At 34.5% G+C, this 19,554-nt stretch overlaps 1 protein-coding gene across 1 annotated transcript; it reads left to right on the forward strand.

Annotated features, from left to right (window-relative positions):
- The first annotated feature begins 567 nt into the window (after positions 1 to 567).
- LOC119642557 (cytochrome P450 4g1-like) lies at positions 568 to 2,452 on the forward strand. The gene is made up of 2 exons (XM_038041734.1): positions 568 to 1,722; positions 1,800 to 2,452. The coding sequence occupies exons 1-2, from the start codon at positions 667 to 669 to the stop codon at positions 2,391 to 2,393; spliced, it is 1,650 nt and encodes a 549-aa protein (XP_037897662.1). The 5' UTR covers positions 568 to 666; the 3' UTR covers positions 2,394 to 2,452.
- The last annotated feature ends 17,102 nt before the right edge of the window (positions 2,453 to 19,554 follow it).

Below are 19,554 nucleotides of genomic sequence, written 5' to 3' on the forward strand. Positions count from 1 at the left end.
GGGATACAGTATACTTGATCGCAGTTGTGCTAAGTATTCGTTCGATGACAGCCTAACATCATATTTACTAGGCTACAGTCACTTCCGTTCCGTTACCGTGCTACGGTAACTGATCGTATGTGCAAAGAGTAAGCAAATTCCCTGAGTGATTGTTGATGGATATGAAAAGCCATCATGTGATTAAATTCAGGTTATTGCAAATACATATATAGTTTGATTAGATAAGAAATTTGCTATGTCGCCTGCACTATTAGAAAGCTTCCGTCCTTGTCACGTACCACAAAGAGATTGACAAGAGTTTACATGCGTTATATGAGCGTAACATTAAAAATGTTCAAGCTTGTTATGTTACGTAATTGTAAGAGCTTCATATGGTTTCGAACTTATACAGTATAGAACTTCTTAGAGCCTGGGGCTTACTTTCTACTGCTTGGTTTAACGAAGAAAATTCTCTTCACTATTTAATGCTGCAAAATGAAATTTGTAGCACTGTGTTATTTCAATAAAATATAAAAGTAATAAGAAATCAAAGCGTGAATAGATTTCATTTCAAAAAGCTAACTGCAATAGCTAACTACGAGTAACTTTGCAAGTTTAGCTGCAAGAAGACCTAGGATATTAAAACTGTGAGAATAAAAAAAAAAAAAAAAATAATAATTTTCAAAAATGTCGCCTTCAACGGTTAACGCCGAACTCACCGCAGAGTCCTCAACATTTATCTACAGTCCATTATCAATATTATTGATTGCCGTGCCATTAATATTCGCATTATATGAATATTGGCGTCGCAATACTCGTTCATATAAATTAATGAGTAAAATACCAACTCTGCCGGAAATGCCAATCATCGGTCACGGTCACGTTGTTATCGGGAAAAGCTCTCACGAGTTAACCGAGTACATAATTAAACAATCTGAAATATATGGAAAGACATTACGAGTAAGTTTGGGTCATATAAATGTCGTATTGCTTAGCGATCCCCGTGATATTGAAATATTATTGAGTGGCAGTAAACATTTGGAAAAAGCATACGAATATCGTTACTTTAAGCCGTGGTTCGGCGATGGCTTATTGATATCAAAAGGTCATCATTGGCGTCATCATCGCAAAATGATTGCACCCACCTTTCATCAAAGCATACTAAAAAGTTTTGTTCCGACTTTCGTTCAACACTCGAAAGACGTATGTGATCGATTCAATAATAAAATTGGTAAAGAATTCGATGTCCATGAGTATATGTCTGAGACGACAGTTAACATATTGTTAACCACTGCGATGGGTATTAAGCGAGCACCTGATATAGAGAAGAGCTCGGAATATGCTAAAGCTGTTATGGATATGTGTGATATTATACATAATCGACAAATTCGATTATTGTACCGTTTGGACGCCTTATACAAATGGACTAAAATGTTTGAAAAAAATAATAAATTAATGAACATAATATTAAGTATGACGCAAAAAGTTGTTGAAGAACGTAAAAGCAATTTTAATGCCAACGAAAGAGCAGTTATTGATAAAGTCGGTACCGTGTCGGGTAAGAAGACGATAAATGAAAAGAAGGAAGGTTTACGTGACGATTTGGATGAAATTGACGAGAACGATGTCGGCGAGAAGAAACGTTTGGCCTTATTAGACGCAATGATGGAAATGGAAAAAAATCCGAATATTACGTGGACCGATAAAGATATTAGGGATGAAGTGAACACAATTATGTTTGAAGTAAGTTTAAAAAAAAAAAAAAAATTAATATTTATATGACTAAGAGTACTAAGAGCGGCATGTTAAACTCTTTTCAGGGACATGATACGACGGCTGCTGGTTCTAGTTTTGCCCTTTGCATGCTCGGCATCCATCAAGATATACAACAGCGGGTAGTTGAGGAGCAGGAAGCGATTTTCGGTCTTGATATGCAGCGTGATTGTACATTTGCCGACACGTTGCAAATGAATTATTTAGAACGAGTTATAAATGAAACATTGCGTTTATATCCGCCAGTTCCCATAATCGCGCGTAAAGTTGAGGAAGATGTTAATTTGGCATCGGGACCTTATACAATAGCTAAAGATACGACAGTTATAATATCGCAATTCACGGTACATCATCGAGCCGATCTTTTCCCTGATCCTGAAAAATTCGATCCGGATAGATTTTTACCCGAACGCACTGCGCAACGGCATTATTATAGTTTTATACCATTCAGTGCTGGACCGCGCAGCTGCGTCGGTCGTAAGTTTGCCATGTTGCAGTTGAAGGTCTTACTTTCAACTACTATACGACGATATAAGATATTTTCATCTCGCACTCAAAGCGACTTTCAACTGCAAGGCGATATCATTTTGAAATTGGCAAACGGTTTTAAAATTTCCATCGTACCTCGTACCAGTGTCTAAGAAATGTATTCATTTTTTAATTACTAACACTTATGGTGAAATGATTTACTAACTGTGAACCGTGAAATAAGAATGAAAATGATATTCAATTAAATTTTTTATTGCTTTTAGTACAAAGTTTACTTATTTGATGAGCATATAGAACTTTGATCAATTTTCATTAAATCTTATCTTATTTCGCTTATGCATATCTTTCAATTAGTCCTGGATGCGCATTTTTTTAATGTTACACAAAAAGGATCGATGCCAAGTTGATTACATATCCACGATACACACACACACATAAGTATATATATATTTTTATTATTATTTTTTATTTTTTATTTTTATTTTTTTGGCTTATTATATATACAAATATGTGTCTACGTAGCTTTTAATGCTAAACGCATTTATAAGAATTATTATTAAATAAATCTGCAATTTTCGCACAATAGCATCAGCATTTGTCAATAATTTTTAAAGCTTATCGGTATTGAGTGTCGCGTAGTTTGGTAACCGCTGTCATAATAAGGTGTCAATTTATGGTAGTGAAAGGACGATAGCACAGGTTATTGCTGTGTGGTTGCATGCATATTAATATCTTTCAATTTAATTCCTCGAAAATTATGAACAATGCATACTGCATATATATATATACAAAGGTATGCATATTATTATTGAATAGGAAGACTTTAACCATATAACATATAACTTAATTTTAAGCTAAAATACCTTCAAGGTTAACAATGTGCCGCTGATGCAATCACATCTTCACAATAAATTGCTATATCAATTTTGCCAAATCGCGTGGAAATCCTCACAATCAATGCGATTTAATCACATTTTAATAGAAAGAGGCAAAACATATATAGGTGTAGAAAGAAGTAGGTTTTGCCAATCGATATCGCTTGCTTCCCAAGTTTAAACTGTTTACGGGCTAACGTTAGCAAAGTGTAAAGAGATCGATGTTCATTGATGGTTGAATTGGTTTGAAGGGAAGGCGGTTGGAAAGTCGTTGATTAAATGTATTGTAAAAAATTTTACTTTGAAAAGCATTTGCCTCCAGCAGAAGCTGCCCATGAAGTGATCTTCGACTTGATCTGCGACGTATTTTCACACAACTATCCATTTTCGTTTACCACTGGCTCAGATCGATACAGTCGTAGTTAGCAAATTACCGATTCTGCAAAGTTGAAGATGCGTCAAAATAGGTTGACGCGTCCTTTGTTTTGAAATCATGAAGCTTCGGCCGCGAGGCCGTCCGCAAGCTACCCGAGAAATGTTAACAGACTAAGGAGTGTGACGCGCGCATTTTTCGCTTATTGATCGATAAATAGATTTGAATTTTGCTAAAACATTGATAGGAGTTTTTTCTACATCCATTACATCCATTACTCTGTTCATAAACTTCAAATAGCAGCAAAGACGTATGATACCCATGTTTCGCGGAAAAATCGTTTGACAGAGTATATATATAGCAATAACAAATTAATACATATGCTGAAAGGTACTTTTAGTACTGCCGGAAAAGGTATACCGTGCATCGAAAATTTGTATTGTCAGAACAAATTATATTCGAGTAAATAGGGCGGTTCGTCAAGGTTGTATGTTGTCTGCTTTCTTTTCTTTTTAACGTCTACTCCAAGGTAGTCTTTGAAGAAGCTATTCAAACAATCAAAACAGGCACTAAGGTCAATGGACAATTTGTCGCCAACATCCGACATGTGGATGATACAACTATCCTAGCAGATAATATGCAGGATCTGCAAACGATGGCGCAATTAAGTATATAAATGATCAAAGTAAGATCTTCCGGTTAAAGTCAAATAGCAGCAAAATCAAATTTATGATCGCAAGTCGATCGAAAATTCCATATGCAATTCTATCAATGAAAGTGTTTCCAAGTTTTCATACCGCGGATCCATATTGCACGAAGATTGGCCACAGCGACGTGGAAAGGAAAAGAACAATAGAAATGACGAGAACATCGTATAAGAGACATGAAAATAATATCAGCGAGTCGGGAATCGAGTTTATCCCCTCATGAACATTAAAAATCAGTGGAATGAAGAGGCTGGAAGCCTTGGAGAAAAACATAGTGGACAGATCGCATATCCAATTCTAAAGTCCTGAGGAGAATAAGGTCGGAGCATGAGCTATTAAAGTGGTTTGGAAAAAGCCACAAAGTGCATATTTTGGGCACATGCTACGCTTATCGAAATTGGACAGGATTGAGAACCATAGGCGAAATTATGCACACAGCAACATAATAATATCATCTCTTATACCCAGTAACGGATTGAGGATAAAGGAGAAGAAGAAAGAAAGATGTACGTATCCTATGGAATTTTTCGAATACTCCCGAACATATCGAAAGTATATAAAAGTTATTATAATAAAGTTTTTTTTTTTTTTTTTTTTTTTTTTTTTTTTTTTTTTTTTTTTTTTTATATAACTTTCTCGATTATCTTCGTCTCTTTCCGTAAATTAGTTCATTCAGTTTTCAGTTGATTGCCTACTTCGGAATCGTTAATTGTTAATCGACTATTGTTGAGTTTGACAAATAGCTCTTTAAGGCATTTAAAGAAAGCAGATTTATGGGATTACAAGATAATGGGACACTTTAGCTAAGCCCTAAAGTAGTAGTGCACCGCAATTTCATTTTATACGTAAATTATGACTTAACGAAGATTATGTCTTCAACTCGAATCATCAATAAACAATAAAAAAAAAAAAAAAAAAATAAGAGAAGAGAAGAGAAAAAGTGAAAAGGAATCAAAGAAAACTAAAAAAACAAAAAAACCAAAAAAAACCAAAAAAAAAAATTAATTTCAATGATCAGATTAAAGATGAAAATTTGCATAAGATCGGATTAATATCATCATCAACATGTTATTGATGAACGCATATGTAAAGTTTCTTTTGCATTTTTACTCTCGTCTTGTTTCAAAGCCAAAATAAATACACTTTTATTTTCCTTATTTGTCTTTTCCTCCTCTTTGTTGTTGTAGAATTTTAGATAACTGCAATAACATACGAACATGTATTGTTGCCTTAAAGCAAATTTGATCATATTGATCATGATACGATTCATAGGCATTGATGTACGAAATTTGTTCTTCAAGTTGATCTCCTGTATGTTGTTTGTTACACTGTTGTTTGCTTAATTACAGTCTTAACATGACGACACATATGTACACATACAACAGAGAGTAATGATAATCTTTTTCTATGCTTGTGTGCATATGTTAAAACAGACTAAACTTTCATAGAATACGTTATATATATATATATATATATGTATGTATATGTATATATAGATAGTTTTGTTCTGTGTTTTGTTCCGAGTTTTGCAAGGCATAACAATAACATGTGGTAGTTAACTAGAACATGCGACAATTCTGTGTAACAGTACACGTTTCAGATGTCACCAACGCTCTATGTATGACTCTTAGTAGAGTCTTACGTATGCTATGCATGCAAGTATGATTTTTTTTTTTTTTTATCTCTTTTCTATATAATATATATAATTCAGCATATGTTACTTTTATTTAAATTTCATTATATTCGAATGTTTTTATTGCAAACTACGTTAACCTTACGTGCGATCCCCGGATACTTAAACGTTCAAAGGAATTTACTAAAAGTTTTGAATTTATTTGTACCTGGTTAGGGACATTGCACTGCCTTCATATGACGATCTCGGAGAATTGTCAGATAAAATAAATCATAAATCATTCAGGCTCAGAACTTGGTCGTCTTGGATTTTCGCCAGACTTGGATTAGTGGATAATATCTTTTTTGGCAAATAGAATGCTAAACGTTCTCTTAAAATCCTACCTTTCGAATGGTATTTTAGTAAGCTCGGTGGTCCCTTAAGGCAGCCCTTTAGGCCCTATTTCACTTGATGTGCATCTTAACGATCCCCATGTGATTATTTAATCTGCAAAAATTTTTATGTACGCAGATGATGTTATATTGTGTTTATTTTATAACTCGTTAGAAGCTTTACGACTATTGCAGACTGATGTCGATTGTGAGGTCTTAATGGTGTAGAGTGAACTTGGTGCAATTAAACTCGATGAAGTGCAATAAACTTACATTCTTTGGAAGATTTTCTCTTCTCGCTCTTTTTCCAAATTTTCTCATCCTAATAATGTTAAAGTGGAAGAAGTCTCTTCATATCATGATTTGTGATAACAAGCTTCGCTTCAATCAATATATAGAACTTACAATTAGTAAAGTGAAAAGTTTGTCCGATTGAATTATAGCGTTGATCGAAGGAATTCAATGAGTCTTATGTAATAAAAGGATTGTTCATTAATCCGGCCAGGCTCTGGTTCTTGCGTATGATCCAATAGTTTGATCGATTAATTAGCAATGCCATGTTGACTCAATTCACTCAGCCCGAAAACACTTGTGACCATTTGCGCTATGCAATATGGGCTGGGATGTCAATGCGCTCCTTGCCATAGCTTCACTTTGGAGCGTACTTTTATGTGTTTTCTGTTGAATAGAAGGACAAATTCTCGGGCTCTATTAAGTGAAATTGATACCAATGTAACGCTAAGAGCTATTTAACAACGTTTATCATTTGATTTCCATAACCTATATATCGAAGAAAACGATCAAACAATTCTCGTTTCGTCATCTTTAACTTTGAATCAAAGCTAAACGTTCGTTACTGATGACGGGTGAAATCCTTGGTGAGAGCAATGCTCTTTATAATCTTTCTTCTATGCACTTGTACTATGCGCAGCTGTAGTATCTTATATTTATGAATAATAAGCGTAGTACCCACTTTTATAACATAGTGTCTGACTACGTCCTGTCCTCTCGAATGCTTTCGATTATCACTTGTTTGCAAGGACGTTACACGCATTTGCCGAGTAGCGCTTGGCTACGAATAAAAATTTACGAAAAGGACTCGCGATGACTGGTTCGCCCCAAAGCAGTAGCAGTTTTTTTTTTTTTTAAATAGGGAATCCACATATTGTCAGGCAGGTAGGAAAAAGCAGAAGCTAGCGATAGCCAATATTTCGCATTAAATGTTTTTTTTTTTTTTTATCATTTTATTACAATGTACGTTTTTTTGCCCGGATGTCCTTCTGCGAATAGAAGTGTCACTGTCCAGTATCAGCAGAATGAAGACGATTGCTTCAGAGTCATGCGTTTAGTTGTCTGCTTAATGTTTTCCTGCGACATATTCTTCATAATTTGGTTGCGAATTTCCTTAGAGTGAATTTTTTTTTTTTATTTTTTTTTTATAATGAATTTGATACGAATATTGTATACCCTCGCCACAAATACATGCGTGCCATCGCTTTCGATTACCATATTTTTCTATACATACCACTTGCTTATTTGAGGATCGACAATTTCATACGTGGCGAAAAGACGATTTCCAAGAAAGATATAAAAAAAATACTCTTCTCTTACATAGAAGCCGTTCATTTTGAAAGTGGTATAATTCCATTTTCGAAAAAACTCAAAATAGCGATTGATTTCAGTTTGAGGCAAATCATTAAGATTTTGTATGACGAAAATCTGCTGATTAATGCAATAATAAAATGTTTATGTTTTGCAAGTGATTTCAGTTTCATTTTGAGAGTTTCGAGTGGATGTGGAGCAGACTATGGAATAGAAGTCACTTCATCTTGATGTCTTATTATCATTATCATTATTATAGAATTTTAAGAAAACTTTTGCCTTGTCGTACCTTTAAGTGCCACCCTGTTGTACTCCGTCCGTTGTAATGCATGAATAAAATATCTTTTGAATAAGAAAATTAAGGTATCGAGTGATAGTGATAGAATTGGTACGATTGGCGATAGAGTCAGCAACATTTCGCATTAAATAATCATGATCACTATGTTAGCACTGCCTTGTCCAAAGTTAATTATCTCAATTGTAGATTACAAGAGTAATTTGTTATTCAAAGCTTCTTCCATGACGACAATGATCATTTGATGATCATGGATGAAATTGCATGTAATGCAAGTGTCCCATCCAGAGGTCCACATGAAGCAGAATAGTGCGGGAGACTTAAACCTTGCGAAAGGCAGATGATGGGTTACAGCGAGATATGCTCAGGGCAAAAGAGAAACTTAAAAGTGGCTTTGGTATGGTTAAAAATGATCTAACGTACCGATCGTTTGGCAAATTTGAAAGTGGCCGAAGTCCGTTTACACCTTAAATTGTCTTAATTATGCTAATTGGATTGAAAAATTCTGCACTTTTCAAAAACCCGAAAACATTATATTATTTCAATATAGTCTCCGTTGCAGTAATGTTTTTAAAAAATTTATAAAAACGCAAAGCTCGATTTTCGAACATGAATCGACTTAAGTCATTTTCTAAATAAACGTTTCATATAAGAAAGGCGATGCTTTTGGCTACATGAGGGCCCTTCATTCCATTTCACTTAATTATTATTAGTTTTTAACAATAATAATAAGTTTTTTCACATTTTGATTTTGTCGCAATAAATATTCAGGAAAAATTTTATGATTTCTCTCAAAATGTTTATTTTAAATGTTATTTTAAGAAAAAAAAAAAAAACATTTATCTGGGAGTGCATTGAAAATTGCAATTTGGAATTTTTCTCGTGAATACATGTGATATGATATGCTTTTATTATCGAGTCTATTAGACAGTTTCTCGGGAAAGGAAAATATTCTAAAGAAATTTTCATTTTTTTTTTTTTTTTTTTTTTTTGTTTTTTTGCAATCAATCAATGGACAATCATAGTACTGTAACTATATGATCCCATTATTATTGTATTGCACTTTACACAATTTTATGTCATGTCATGTTGAATGTGAAATAATAAACGCGACAATCAGATCGACCTTTAAGTTCTTAGTCAACGTCATATAAACGCAAAATATTAAAATTCATAGACTCGTATATAAATATGTATGGCGGAGATATTGTTTGCCTCCAAATTTTGTCAAATTATTATTATTATGTGCATAAATCGATTTTGCAAGGAGAAAATTAATTCAGTAATTAGGAAAACAGAAAAACAAAAAGAACACAAAACCTTGAAACACATGTTGGATCTTGGATCAGCATTTAAAGCTGAATTTATTAAATTTTTATTTTTATTTTTTTTGCTAAATTTTCTTGTTAATATCTATCTACCTTAGTATGAGCTCAATCGAAGCACAGTTAGACGGATAGGCAATCCTCAGAGTGTTTTGCCCATCAAGCACATGTATATATATCTATATATTTATATATGAGATTATCATTTGGGTCTTACTTAAGAGCGATAAAATTAATGCTTGCGCATTTCATATCCAAGAAGGGTGGGAAAGGGCACCAATAATCCTACAAATTATCGTCTAATCTGTTCTGTCCTATCCAAGATCGTGGAGACCACAATCAACTAACATTTAACGATAGATGTAGAATGCAACGATTTACGATACGACTTTCGCAAAAATCTGTCCACTGATGACTTAATGTCCTGCCTCCTCGAAAAGTGGAATCTAGTTATTCGCCCCCTTTTGGTGAGAGTAATAGCGTTTTTTTCTTGGATATTTCCAAAGCGTTCGACAGAGTATGGCACGATACTCTTGCCTTTAACTTAATGGTGTTTGGTGTCATTAGCATTTTCATTCATTTCATATCGAACTTCTTACGCAAACCGTTCGAGAGGAGTGAGTAATCGACGGGTATTCCTCACACGAGCTCTATTCAAATGCAGAGGTATCACGAGGCTCTGTTTCTTTCTTCTTCTCTCTTCCTGGCTTTCATTAATGACTTTCTGTGCGCATCAGAAAACTTTGTCTACTCGTTGGCAGACGATAGCGCTTTGTGTCGTTCGTTTTCCTTCAGCAACAGATCCTGCAGCAACGAGCACACGCTGCCTAACGAATGACACTTTAAATCGGGCACTCATAAAAATATCTGAACGTAGTCAGGCTGGGGTAAGGGTAAGCTTTAACGCTGCTCAAACTCAAACTGTCGCCCTTTCTTTTGATGTGGTCAATTAGTAGACGATTCGCCAACCCTCGATGTTCTGGGTATGAGAATACAAAACCATGTTCGTTGGACAGAACATGGTTTCTTGGGTTTTTGAAGCGGTGCAAAAAATACTTCACTGCAGCCGCCATCGGTATCAGTTACGCCATCTATATCCAGCCAAATTTGTGGCGGGAGCGTTCAAACTTTACTTGAAGGCTTTCAAGCGTACACAGCGAAAGGCTCACATGCTGAAGCGGACAAACGTGTGACCAAAACACCCTTGGGCATTAACGTAATATGAGCTGTGTAGTGTTTGTTTCCAGGTACATCCAGAATAAATGTTCTATAGACTTCAAGAAGATTTGTCCACCTATTAAATCACAAGGACTAAACGGTTTTGTCAGCGGTCCCACCTACTTATTCTCAAGAAATATGATTTATCTTTACAGTCCAAAATATTACAAAACATTTAAAAGAGGACGCTTCTATTTCACTATCGTTATGAAAAAGCTACGAAAGCCTTCAACTTTTTAAAGGAAGACATAGTTCATTTGGGATACCTAGAATTAATAACTAGATCCTTATGCTATCTAAGGGTTTACTTTTCATGAGAATGCTTATATGGGATGGGATCTAAAGAGTAGAACTACAAAGACCAAATTCATAGGCTTCATTTCTATATCAGATTACTATGAAAGACCGATTATTATGATGAGATATTAAAACTAAGTCGATTCTTACTTTTGTCTGCTCATTGGCACACGTACAATGGCGTGCCTTTCTACCTGCCCACTTGCACATTTGCTAATGAGTATGGATTTCCGCCTAGACGTCCGTTCGACCATGTCCATGTGTTTGTAATCTTAACCGTCCATACGTAAATATTTGTGCGCGATCAGTTTTCTGTCTATTTGTCTTTTATCTAATAACCTGTTTTTGCATTTGTCCGTCCCTCTAATTATTCGCCTATTGGTTTTTATACTTCTCATAGAAAGCTGAACTTTGGTATAAATAACCATATCTAGGGATGAAGTTTAAAAATTTAATGATCAAGCTTAACTAGAAGTCGAAATTTGAAAAACCTATGGGCAAGCAGATAGGATAAAATTAATAAAATTTTACATTAATTGCTCGACACTTACGCTCTGAGTATACTTCCTATGGAAAATTCACGGCGAAGATATATGAGAAAGAAAGAAGGGAGAGTGAACAGGGTGGTCTTAGGAGACAAAGATTTACATTGATGAATGATGTATATAACACTAAGTAATTGTACAATTGAATTGCAAAGTAAAATGACTCCACAGGATTTCACAGTGTTCTTCTTTGGTTCACTTCGACAACCGTAAAAAAGAAATCAGTGAAAATTTTTCATTTTGCAACAATTGATTTTATTATGACATTTCAATCGTTGTTGAAAAAAAAAAAAATTTCCCTCTGTTTTTTTTTCTTTTTTTTTTTTTTTTTTTTGCTGTGAAACATAAAATGTATAGTATGCGAGAGCAAAGATGTTCATATTATACATAATTGAGATGTTGCCTATACATGCTGATTCCTATAGAAAAGATAAAGCATTTCCTGAAATAATCATAATTGTTAAAAATTTGGTACTTTGCAAAACAGTAGGAGAAATTACGCTAAAAAAAAAAAAAAAAATCAAAAAACTGAAGATGTCAAAACAAACTCAACGGTTGGTACATTATTCATGGTTCGGTGTATAAGGGGTAGAGACATTTATAAATAAACCAAATTAAGTCACCATTTGACCTAATAAAATTGTTCTTCATTTCCTTTACGCGAGCAAAGACCGCAACCTATACATTGTTGTATACATGTAAAGGTAAACATTTCATGGAAGCCTTGATAAGAGTAGGGAAACTATATAAGAGTATGAGTTGCTGTGGTTCAGATTTAGCAAAGATCCTATGATTCTTCAAATTACTTTCGTTAAAGAGTTCTAAGCCCCCTGCAAGGAATCCTTGACTTAAAAAACAGAGCCATGTGGCTCAAATGCTAATACAGTTCCGTTTTATGTGAAATAGCTCTATACGGACGAATTTTTATCATGAAACTCAAGTGACTTGCTGAAAACCCTGGGGAAATTACATCCTTCAAGAATAAATCCTGTGCTAATCTATTGTCGGCACTACATGCACTCTCGCCTCCTTTTGGGAATTTAACGAAAATTCTTAAGAAGAGGTCTAGTAATATTCCGACTCTACAAACAAAACGGTTGTCGTGACACCACTAACCAAGCTTTAGTAAATACTTTTGTTACAAATTATTTGGCGCTAGCATGTCGTGACATTTTGATTGCAACTCTGTTGGGAAACTTAGTTAAAACAAAAATTTCAGTTTCCAAAAATCAATTGGTTTAGCGCTTTCAAAGCGTCCTTGGATCCTGTCTGGCATGAAAGCCTAATCTAAAACATGAAAATTTTAAAGATCCTTATAGAGCTTATAAATGGATTACTTTAGCCTGTCAACTCCTACTTACCGCTAGAATCATTAAATCCAGCAATATCTTAATGTACGCCCACGATAATAAACTGTTTTTTTCCTTCTCTTTGGAATCGTATTCGTGGCAACTTCAACTTGACTTAAATAAGTTGCAAGCATGGTGCTCATCCGATTTTGTGAAATTAAATCTAAAAAGATGCAAGAAGCCTTCTTGCTCAGGGACGTATTCATCCAATACTGAGTATTTCATCGATTCACAAAAGTTGGCAAACGTCGATTTATGGGTTCTATTAGATCAAAAATTGCACATTGAGTTCTCTTTAAGCAAAAGTACATCGCCGCTAGGTTTTATTTAACGGTTGTCCAAAGAGCGTAGTGATCCTTACATATCCTTAGTTAGCCTAATATTTGAGTATGCCGCGGTTGTGTGGTCTCCTTCTTATAAGTCTTATGTAGATTCAATAGAATCCGTTCGTAAGCATTTCTTGTTGTTTGCTTTTAGGAATTTAGATTGAGATCCGCTTGTCTCTCTGCCTCCTTATGAAAATAGTCTGCTTCTGTTGGCCTTTACGTCACTTGAGAAACGTAGATTTGTTCTTGATATGATACTATCGACTCGTCTCTACTATTTGGGTGAGCTCAATTTTAATGTCCCGAATCCCTTCTCTAGAAACTTTATCCTTATTAAGCTTAGTCAATGTAAATATTATTATGAGCTATTCAATCCTTACAGGGATGTTTCTAGAAACCTACATTATATCTGGACTCTTTCAATCCTATCTAAACAACTATGCTGAATACGGGCGATTTGTCTATGTCGTAGTTAAACTAACTTTCAATCTTAACATCTCACTATGATTCGAAAATTAACTGATGTTGTTTACTGTTATCGGTTGCCAAGATTTTGCACGTTTAGCTTAGGGATTCACTCGCGACGTGGACGAACATTTCATTCATTCGTCTGTTTAAACTAAGTTATGGCAACATGTAAAAAACGAAGAGAGCAGAGGGTATATCTCTAGATTAAGTTTTAACACGGATACGGTGAGAATACGTCGAGCAAAGCTAGCAGGAATAAAGAAAAAAAAAAAAAAAAAAAAAATGAAACTTTAACTATTTACATCTATCTGCACGTCTACACATCTCTCGTCAACACGCTTCTAAACAACAACGAATTTTTGGCGACATTTTCTTGATCCTAATACGATAAGTTTCTATTTATGATAAACGATCAGTGTTCAGTGTTCAGTTTAATAATCCTTTAAAATTGCAATTAACGGGACAGAGTTTGAAAACGAAATTTCTATATTCAGCTTGGCTGAATTTCATAATTGTTATTGTCAGACATATGATGTGTTTCCCACGCTAAACAATTTAAATTTCATTATAAAGCCACATTATGTATAATGTATTCGTGCATGCAATCATAACTCCCGTTAAAAGTAAAATGTTAGCTTTTAAAAATGTCTGTGCATTGTTCACGTGAATTTATTAAACGTAAATACAACTGAATCATCATTGTCTTCATTGTCATCGTCATTGTGATCGTCAACATCCTCACATCGTTCGTTCGCTCGCTCTCCTCATCGTACGGTTAGTAGTGTGAATATTTTGAACAGTCAGATTGCAGGACATCAATTCATAGAGTTTTGTGCATATTGTGTACGTTGAGAGTTCCCTATGTTCCCATCATTATAAATTATTTGAATTATGTACATTACTTGCTATGTGCTTTACTTAGGTTGCGTACATAAGCACATATTTATTTGGGATATATACATATGCTTATCTATCTATCTCTCTCTCTATCTCTCTCGTTCTATACATGCTTGGTTGATTTTTAAAAAAATTTTATCATTCAGGGAATAAGTAAATGCATTATACAGTACAATTCAATTAATATGTATGTATACGTGTCTCCTTGATAAGCATCAGTAGTTTTATCTCGATAGATACGCAATTTTTACAATTATATTTTACAAAAATTTTTTTTTTTTTTTTTTTTTTTTTTTTCCGCTCTCTCTCTCTCTCTTTCTAACGCTGCTTCTTGTTCAAGGATATTTTAAATTTATGCGGATATGGGCAACACCTAGAAAGGCTTAATATACCGATCGATTTAGAATCATTTTTACAATCTAAGCATTTATTGAATCTAAACTTGTCTGTATGTCTGTGTGTCCGCCTGATGTTTGCTCATGTGTAGTTGTTGCTTTTAACCGACAGTTCGTTACTTTTAAGATATTTTAATAAAATTGACGTCAGCCCTTCAGCCCAAGAACGAACGTTATTGAAATTGTTTCAGATCCCATAACTTTATCGATCACTTACCGTCCAAAACGCTTCATATGCACAACTATTTTAAGCGAAGTGGCACTTAACGGTGGGCCCGCGGCTAACTATTGTGTGTTTAATTATCTTTTTTTTCTTAACTGAATGAAAAGCAAACAGGGCTGTTAAGTGCGTTCCTAACGTATCTTCAAGGGCATGTAACGAACTATTGCGCAATCGTACTTGGCAAAGATTGCATTGAAAAGTGTTTTTATATATAATAATTGTAACATGCGGCATAGGGTAGTTTGCTTTTCTTTTTTTTTTTTTTATATTCGGCCCAGTTATTCCAATAGGTACTATATAGCCTTTAATGCAGTTTCTAGTTTGCTCCTATTTGTGATTACGATCAAGTTTCATTTCTTGTGCTTGCGAAAAGTCTTTCTTTTCCTTTTTTTTTGTTTTTGGTTTTTTTAATCCAAAAAATGATTTATAAACAAGTTTTTATCAATAAACAAGCAATCGGTATTGTTTAGGGTGAAATACGTATTTCGGCATTTTGTTTCTCATTCACTAATTATTTTATATGCAAATGATGTTAATTTTTTTTTTCCAAATTTATTTACAAAGAAAAAAAAAAAAAAGAAGCTATTTGCGCACTTGCTTCTCATTAAAAATCGCTTTAATAATGCAAATCATTTTTTTATGTGATTAGGTCGAAGTGTGCATATATGTGAAGAAGATATTGCGATTTGATTGCATTTAGTTATGGATTCTAATTTTTATACATTTTATAATTCTCGTGTCAACGGTTTCGATACTTAAGCTTGCTTTGAATTGTAACGCATAACAAGCAATAATTGATTGCTCAGCTAAACGAAAACTACTGTACATGAATTTTAATATGGGTTTTATTATAATTAAACTGAAGGGGTACTACTATCTAGTTTCTTTTTCATGCTCTAAGCACTAAAGCACTATTCAATTTGCCACATTTCACCGCGCGCTTTTTAATATTTATACTCTACACCACTTGTGATACGTGGCATATTACTTGTGTGCGAACGTATGCAATATCTGGAAGGGTTTAATATAGACCTACTCTTGTGTTATTGTTTGTTGAATTGATTCAATTTTCTTTGTCCGTCCCTCCGTCTGATGTCTGTCCATGTAAATTTGGGCTCCAGCTGAAAATCGCAATTTTTGATATGTTTTGATGAAATTTGATACATTGGCGTGTTTTGATCCAAGGACGAACGCAGTTGAAAATGGTTTGGATCGGTACATTTTTCTCGACAAAACTCGCACGCACGGTAAAATAGTATTTGAATATCCTAAATTGGTTCGGTGAAGGCAATTTTTTGAATCCCCTATCATATAACCATTCCTATGAAAACTGAATCTTTTTGTGGCGCGAATGCTAATTTTCAATATTTCATGATGAAAATTGGTTCGTGCTAATGAATTGACCAAGAAATTAACTTTGCCGAGTTTGGATTACATCAGGGATTTATATAGCGATTCCCTTACATCGCAATATATATAGCGCTTATCATGAAAAGCAAGGCCTTAACTGAACGCAAAGCCGGAAACTGAAGAAATAACAAATTTTTTTTTGGGAAATTAATTGAGTTGGTTTATATGTCATATGATGTTTTGGGCATTGTCTAATAAGCGAGCTTTCACGAAAAGTATGCCTTTGCATGAAAACAATCGGCAGCTTTTGATGCATTGTTACCAAAACGAGTAAGCAACTATGCAACTAGGTGCTAGGTTATCTAGTGCTGTAGGTTATCTAACGGTTGGCTTTGCTCGACTATAAGATTCTTACTTATTTAGAATGCCTTTGTTTTGAATTTTGTTTACTTTTTGTTGTTTTTTTATTATTGGCAATTAAATTAAATGAAATGAAGGACATATTATAATATTGTATATAAATAGCGTCGTCTATTTTCCATAAGTCTTTTTTAATCATAAAAAAGTACAAATTCTTCCCAGGATGCGATTTTGGCCGAATATGAATACAAAACTTGTACATTAAGTTAACTCAGATATAAAAACCAATTCTTTGTTCGTGCAAATATGTGCTTTTAGCTCAACGAAAAAAAAGTGTTTTTGCCGATTCATTATATTTTATTAAATTCATAAATGATTTTTCAAGTTGTGTAACGATTTATTTTTTGAAGTATGAAAGCTTCCGAGACATCGCAAGCGTACTATGTAAACCTCGACAGAGTAACCGATGATTTTCTTGCAGGAGCGTTAACTGACTTATAATAAATTGAAAGCTCATATCGAAATTTCGCATGCACACAGTCAACGCATCTGTCTGTCTGTCTGTCTGTCTGTCCTTCATTTAGACAGAATTTGTGGCAAGGATTTAACGTGAGTTCCTGCCTGAAAGGCTTAACCCCACGGTGGCCCAAGCCACTTTTAAGCGTACTACGCCCCCTGGCGAGTTAGACAATCCCCACAGAGTAGGGGCCTAAACAGCACCAGAGTCCAGAACGGTTTATTGTGTATGGAACAATAAACCCCACTCTGGTCAATGGCGAGGACTAGCTGCACTCAATTGTTCCATTTTAGCTAGGAACTCGCCAACCACAAACCACCACGAGTACTCCCCGAAGGGCCGCACCCAAGCAGTCAGGACTCACAAATTGATCAACGATAAGCGTTCAAAAAGGGTAAAAAAAAAATTTGCGCTCGCTTCCGCCATAAGGCTTCCACGGCGCCGTTGATCAATTATCACCATTACCCGCAGGCATCCGTGACATGTGTTCGAAAGTAAAAATAGGTAAAAGGGGAAAAACCTTTCCGTCATATCCCTTTTTTCATTTTTGCATGTATTAAATTAATTTGCCAGATATGTTCTATTAATCGGCCGTCCGTCAATTCCTTTTTGCATTAATAGTATAATTAATTTATTCATTACGACTTAAGGACAAAGTCCATCATACAGCCGCAGGCATACGTGGCTTTGTGAGGCGAGCCTCCTGACTCCCGTGGCTCCAAGTTTATTTTACAAAGCCTTAGGCATACTTTGGGCGGATGTTAAAAACAACCGCACTTGCTTCGGATTCTCCATATTCTCCTGGTTACCAACACCAGTGAACTACTTTTCTTCAAGATATATAGGTCTCGGGTATTGCACTGACATGGCAGAGTAATCTACCATGCACTCGCTAGGTTACTACCTTCGACGTATTTAAAAACCTTCATTTAGACAGTAATAAAAAGTATTATTATTATTATTATTATTATTATTTTAATTTTAGACTAATGAAATGAATTCTTAGACTAAAAAAAGACATTGAGCACTAGCAACACAGGCTATCGGCTGAAGAGTAGAGAGAAATAAGTTTAAAACGAACATTTGTTTTCTTAGGCATATATATATATATCAATTCATTTCAGCCATCAACATTAGTCTCGGAGTTCCACCATTAATCAGTATATTAAATCCAATTACCACGTGCTTATATGGATGCAGACATTATTTTCCTCCTTTTTTTTTTTTTAATATTAAGCGCCAAAAATCGCATTTTCTTCCTCTAATGTACAATGACGTCGGAATGTCTGCCCGTTAAAGCAAGACAACGACCGTAAGATTACATCATTTGCTGCAGCCAGAATATAAGAAAAGAAAAAAAAAAAAAAAAAAAAAGTAATAAACAGAAGGAGGAAAATTGCATCTGCCGTTTTGGGCTCTCAACGAAAAGAAAGCAAACAGAACAAATAGCTACCGGATAAGAAATCAAGTAAATATATAATTTTTGAAAATAATAAAAACCAAATAAAGAAATGCAAAAATTTTTAGGTAATATATTAAAAAAAAGAAAAAAAAAACAAGGAGAAAAAGAAAAATAAATAAAATCTTAAAGATAGCAAAATCTTTAGGGGAGAAAATGTCTTTTGTGAAAGAAGGTAAGCAAATGAGGTGCAGACGTGTGTGAGATGTTGTTGTCGTTGTTGCCTTGATGTTGTCTTATAGCAATATTTCAAAAAATGCATATGCGAACATAAGCGCATAAATGGCCGTAACATAGGAATATATATCAAATTTAAGATTCCTTTATAAATAAACTAAATATAACACGAGTGACGTTGCCTATTGTCGAATAGATTCAATGTACATCTCGACTGCACTTCTTGGTTATGCTGCTACCAAGCATATATTGTATATATGTATATATAAGTGTTCGCTGTTCATTATTATAAAAGATGTTGCAGCACCTTTACGGTGCGATGCTCTAACACCACCTTAAGATTTTATTTCATTTCATTGCATTTCATATTTTACCGTTAGTTATAATAAAATTTCTCCCATTTGACAGTTATCCTTAGTTTTTTAGGTTTTCTTCACCTAAATATTCCCCGTTACGCGTATCATTTATGAAAAATTGTAACTCAACACGCCCCTTGATATAGTTATGTGTGTGTGCGTGTCTGTGTTTGTGTGTGTGTGTGTGAATTATTT

The sequence above is a fragment of the Glossina fuscipes genome, unplaced genomic scaffold (assembly GCF_014805625.2).
Source record: "Glossina fuscipes isolate IAEA_lab_2018 unplaced genomic scaffold, Yale_Gfus_2 0, whole genome shotgun sequence".
In the NCBI taxonomy this organism is placed as follows: domain Eukaryota; kingdom Metazoa; phylum Arthropoda; class Insecta; order Diptera; family Glossinidae; genus Glossina; species Glossina fuscipes.